This window comes from Fukomys damarensis, unplaced genomic scaffold (genome assembly GCF_012274545.1).
Source record: "Fukomys damarensis isolate Sample0158 unplaced genomic scaffold, DMR_v1.0_HiC HiC_scaffold_19, whole genome shotgun sequence".
NCBI lineage: Eukaryota > Metazoa > Chordata > Mammalia > Rodentia > Bathyergidae > Fukomys > Fukomys damarensis.
The window spans coordinates 63,851,348-63,855,395 of record NW_022900931.1 but is presented as its reverse complement, the minus strand read 5'-3'; the positions used below and the strand labels follow the sequence as shown (position 1 = coordinate 63,855,395).

General features: G+C 61.7%; 1 protein-coding gene across 1 annotated transcript in view; it reads right to left on the bottom strand.

The window, feature by feature from the left end:
- Bicra (BRD4 interacting chromatin remodeling complex associated protein) overlaps positions 1-4,048 on the bottom strand; it is a 44,209-nt gene that overhangs the window by 1,058 nt on the left and 39,103 nt on the right. The window contains exons 5-6 of the mRNA XM_010640910.2: positions 2,995-3,060; positions 7-1,283 (exon numbers count right to left, since the gene is read on the bottom strand). Of these exons, the coding sequence (XP_010639212.1) occupies positions 7-1,283; positions 2,995-3,060 (1,343 nt within the window). The remainder of the gene's footprint in view (positions 1-6; positions 1,284-2,994; positions 3,061-4,048) is intronic.

Sequence of the window (4,048 nt, the reverse complement as noted above, 5' to 3'; positions counted from 1 at the left end):
CCGGGCAGCAGGAACTGGTTCTGGCCCGGGAGCACGTGCTGCGCAGGGATGACGATGCTGCTGCCCTGGTTCAACAGGTGGACGCTCATGGGCTTGCTGAGGGCCCCAGGGGGCTGAGGCGGCGCTGTGCCCGCGGTGGTAACCGGGGGCTGCTTGAAGACGTTGGCCTGCAGGGCAGGGGCTGGGAAGCCCGAGAGCACCACGTTCTGGCCGGCCTTGCCCGCTGCCGCCATGAAAGTCAGGTTCTGCGGGGCCTTGGGCGGCTGCGGCAGTGCCCCCGGCTCACCCTGGATGGTGAGTGTGGCACCCGCGGGGGCAAAGGGCTTGGGTGTCAGCTGGTAGAGCTTGGGGGGCAGCACGCCAGCGGGCTTGGGCTGGATGGGCGTGGGTGTGCGGTGCAGTATCACGTTGGGCGCTGGCACCAGCGGTGACGTGCCCAGGCCTGGGGCCACTGCCAGTGGCTGTCCTGAGGGTGCCCCGCTGGCCGCCACCGTGGCAGCCCCTGCCCCTGCGAACACCGAGTTCCCATTGAGTGTGGTGGCCACGGCGGCTGGAAGGCTCTTCTGGATGACCAGGCCGGCCCCCTGGGGGGACACACCAGCGGATGCCAGGGTCACGGGCTCTGAGGGACCAGCTGCTGAGGCCAGGTAGCCGCTGACAGGTACCTGCTTGGCCAGGAGCTGTGAGGTGGGCGGGTTGAGTGCCATGACAGGCTGGCCCACCACCTGGATGGGCGCCAGGCCAAGAGTGGCGGCTGCAGTGCCCCCAGGGCTGCCATTGGGCAGGCCCTGGAGGCCCGGGATCGGCTGCAGGGTCACATTGCCCAGGCCCACGGGCTGCAGGAAGGGCTGCACGCTCAGGGCCTTGTTGACCACATCCTGGGGCGGCACCAGGGCCTGGTGAGTCAGCACTGTGGGTGGGGCCTGCAGCCCCAGCAGGTCAGCACTGCCCGGGAAGAGGGCCTGGGGTCCCGCAGCCACAGCAGCTGCCCCCGCAGCGCCTGTCGGGCCTGCCCCGCCATCCGCGGGCTGCAGGGTGGGCAGCTGGAAGGGGCCCAGGTCCAGCTCAGCCTCAGCCTCGAGCGTCTGCTCCGTGATGTTGGCCTCTTGCAGGCTCTGCTGAAGGATGTCGCAGGGCTGGTCGGCACCCCCGCCTCCTCCACCACCACCCGCCGTGGCGGGAGAGCCCAGGATGTCATCTTCCAGGAAGTCCAGGTCCACGCTGGGGGCCGGCTGGCTGGGCTCCGGGTTCAGGTGGTTGCCGGAAGCTTCTTGCACATGGAGCTGGAGGTCAGGGCAGAAGGGAAGAAGTGAGGTTGGCCAAGACCCGGGCTAAGGCCACAGCTGCCACGACCCCTGGACACCTGGTACCAAGACAGGACCCGGGACCCAAGCCAGTGCCTGGCTGTGTGACTTGGGGCTTGCTTCATCCCACCTCAGTCTCCCCAGCAGTACTCAGTAGAAGGCAATAAAAACAATCCACCTCCTTTCCAGAATCTGAAAAACTCTGCATTTCTAAAATATGCCTGGCCCCAGAGGTGTCCAATGAAGGACCAAGGCTGGGGTAAAAACCACAGCCGTGCTGATGTGGTCATGTACACCTATAATCCCAGCACTCGGGAGGCCTTGGCAGGAGGATCACTGAGTTCAAGGCAAATCTGGGCTACACAGTTCCAGGCACCCTGCTGATCTATCTCAAAACAAAAGACCAAAGCAGTGGTGATGGCAGCAGCTGCCATCTGGGCCCTGGTGCCAACTGCACCACGCGTGGAGCGTTTCTTCACTGTTTCTCCTGCTTCTGGAGATCCAGGTCCCCACCGAGAAACACAAGCATGCACATCTGACCAGCAGTCCACAGGCCGCACTGAGGCTGCGGTGCCTCGGCCACTGATCTCTGCCCAGAGAATGGATCGAAACCTGCAGTCGGAAGCCAGGTGCAGTGATGCAGGTCTGTAATCCAAGCCCTCTAGGAGGCTGAGACAGGAGGATCACAAATTTAAGCCCAGCCTGAGCAACTCAGACCCTGTCTCAAATATAAAAAATAATGGGGTAGAGGGGTGGAACCTGGGGATGTAGCTCAGTGTGAGGGCCCTGGATTTAATTCCCAGAACCACAAAAATAAATAAATTTAAAAGGAAAAAAAAAAGAACTCCTGCAGTTGGAAACATCCTGATCCACAGAGGTCACATCAATGCCTGGCACGTGGCACGAGCGAGAGAGACACCGCGGTCACCATCACTGCCGCCCGTGTTGTCAACAACAGCTCAGGGAGGCGGTCACTGCCCCAGTCTCGCACCAGACGGGGCGGCCCAGGGTCCCAGCTGGTGAGAGGAGGCCAGGGGCTGGTGAGACAGGGCTCCCCTCAGCCCCCAACCCTGAAGACTGGACAGGCAGTGCCCCTAACTGCCCGAGGGTATGAACATTGGGCCTGAGACAGGTATGGAAAGAGCACCTGTGGGCAGGGCTCAGGCTCAGCCAGGGACCCCACAGCCATGACGATGGCAGTTATGACGAGAGCAATGACCAAAAATAGTAAACACGTAGGTCATCATTGCTGCGGGGTCTATAAACGTAGTCACAGGACAGGAGGTGCCACTGTTGTGACTCTGAACTTAATCACTTACATTATGATTTTGGAATCTAATATTGTAGTTGCTGTAAGGACTAAGTGATAATCGCCACAAGGAGCCAGGTGTACAATAAATGCACGGTGAACGACAGTTACAATGGTGGACAGGGAAGGGGCCGCTGTGGGCTTTGGTCTGAAGTCTGCAGCTGAGGTCCCCCCTCCCCTCAGGTCACACGCTCCAGGCTGCGTCTCCAGGGGCGCCAGGAGCTGTACTGGCCCTGGCACCCCAGAACCGTGCTGCACAGCAGGTCCAACTTGGCCCAAACTGTCCCTGACCCCTGCCCTCCCCTGTCAAAGCCCCTTGGAGCCCAGGCCTTCCTCTCACTGGCTGCCACCCGTGCCAGGACTGGGGCCGTGGCCACTTACCCCAGGACCTTCATAGAAGGCACTTTGGGCCTCCCCGGGGGCATCCAGGAGGTCATCACTGTCCAGCTGCAACGAGACCCACCCCCAAGGTCAAAGGTCAGCAGGGCAGTCCAGGCTTGGAGCAGAAGCTGACCCAGGTTTGCTGGAGACAGAAAGACAGGGGCAGGGAAAGGGGCAGGGATGCAGGAGCCTCTGCTCAGGCACCCCAGCCCGGGCTGCACACTCCTGCCTCCTCCTCCATGCGGCTGGGAGCTTAACATGTCCGGGCACCCTCATTACCGGGGCATCTCCGGCACCCACACACAGCATCCGGAGCCTCTGTCCATGGCCCAGGCTGCCCTAGGGGTTTCCTAGAAGGCCAGCTAGGATGTCCAACAGCCCACTTGACTCTGGGACCCTGCCCTGAACTCCCAAACAGCACCATCAAGCCCAAGCCCAGCAGTCGGTCACTCAGGCACCGCGGCTCCTAGGACACTGTGGCCACCAGCAGGCCCGAGTGCCCCCGCCTCCTCCACTGCCCGCACCGTCTCGGCCCAGAACCCTGCTGTCTTGGTCCCTGAATTTCCAGCCATTTCTCCTCGCAAGGGGGAGCTGAGTCCCCTCCCTCGAGGGAGGCCCAGGCTTAGCCACCCCTTAATGGTGGACTCTGTGAGGGAAGCGACGGGAGATGCCCCATCACTTGCTCTGGGGTAGCAGCTGCTGCACCTGCGGACACCCAGCCAGTGCCACGGTGAGGCCTCTGTGGCAGGAAACAGGACTCCTGCCAACTGCAGCGAGATGAGGCACGAGGAGGGCACGTGTCACCCAGAGGGCTGTGGCCCCCAATATCTTTGCTTTTTTTTGTTTTTCCACACAAGCCTTTATTGTAGGGACAGTCTGCTGGGCCAGCTCTGATCAAAGGAGAGAGAGCCCCCAACAACACCTTGATGGCAACATCATGACAGCTCCCAAGCCAGAGCTGCACCAGATGGTGTGAGGCGCTGCGTGTGCATGTGTACGCGCATGTGCACACGTGTTATGCAGCCAGTTTCCACGCAGCACCTCACACCCACCA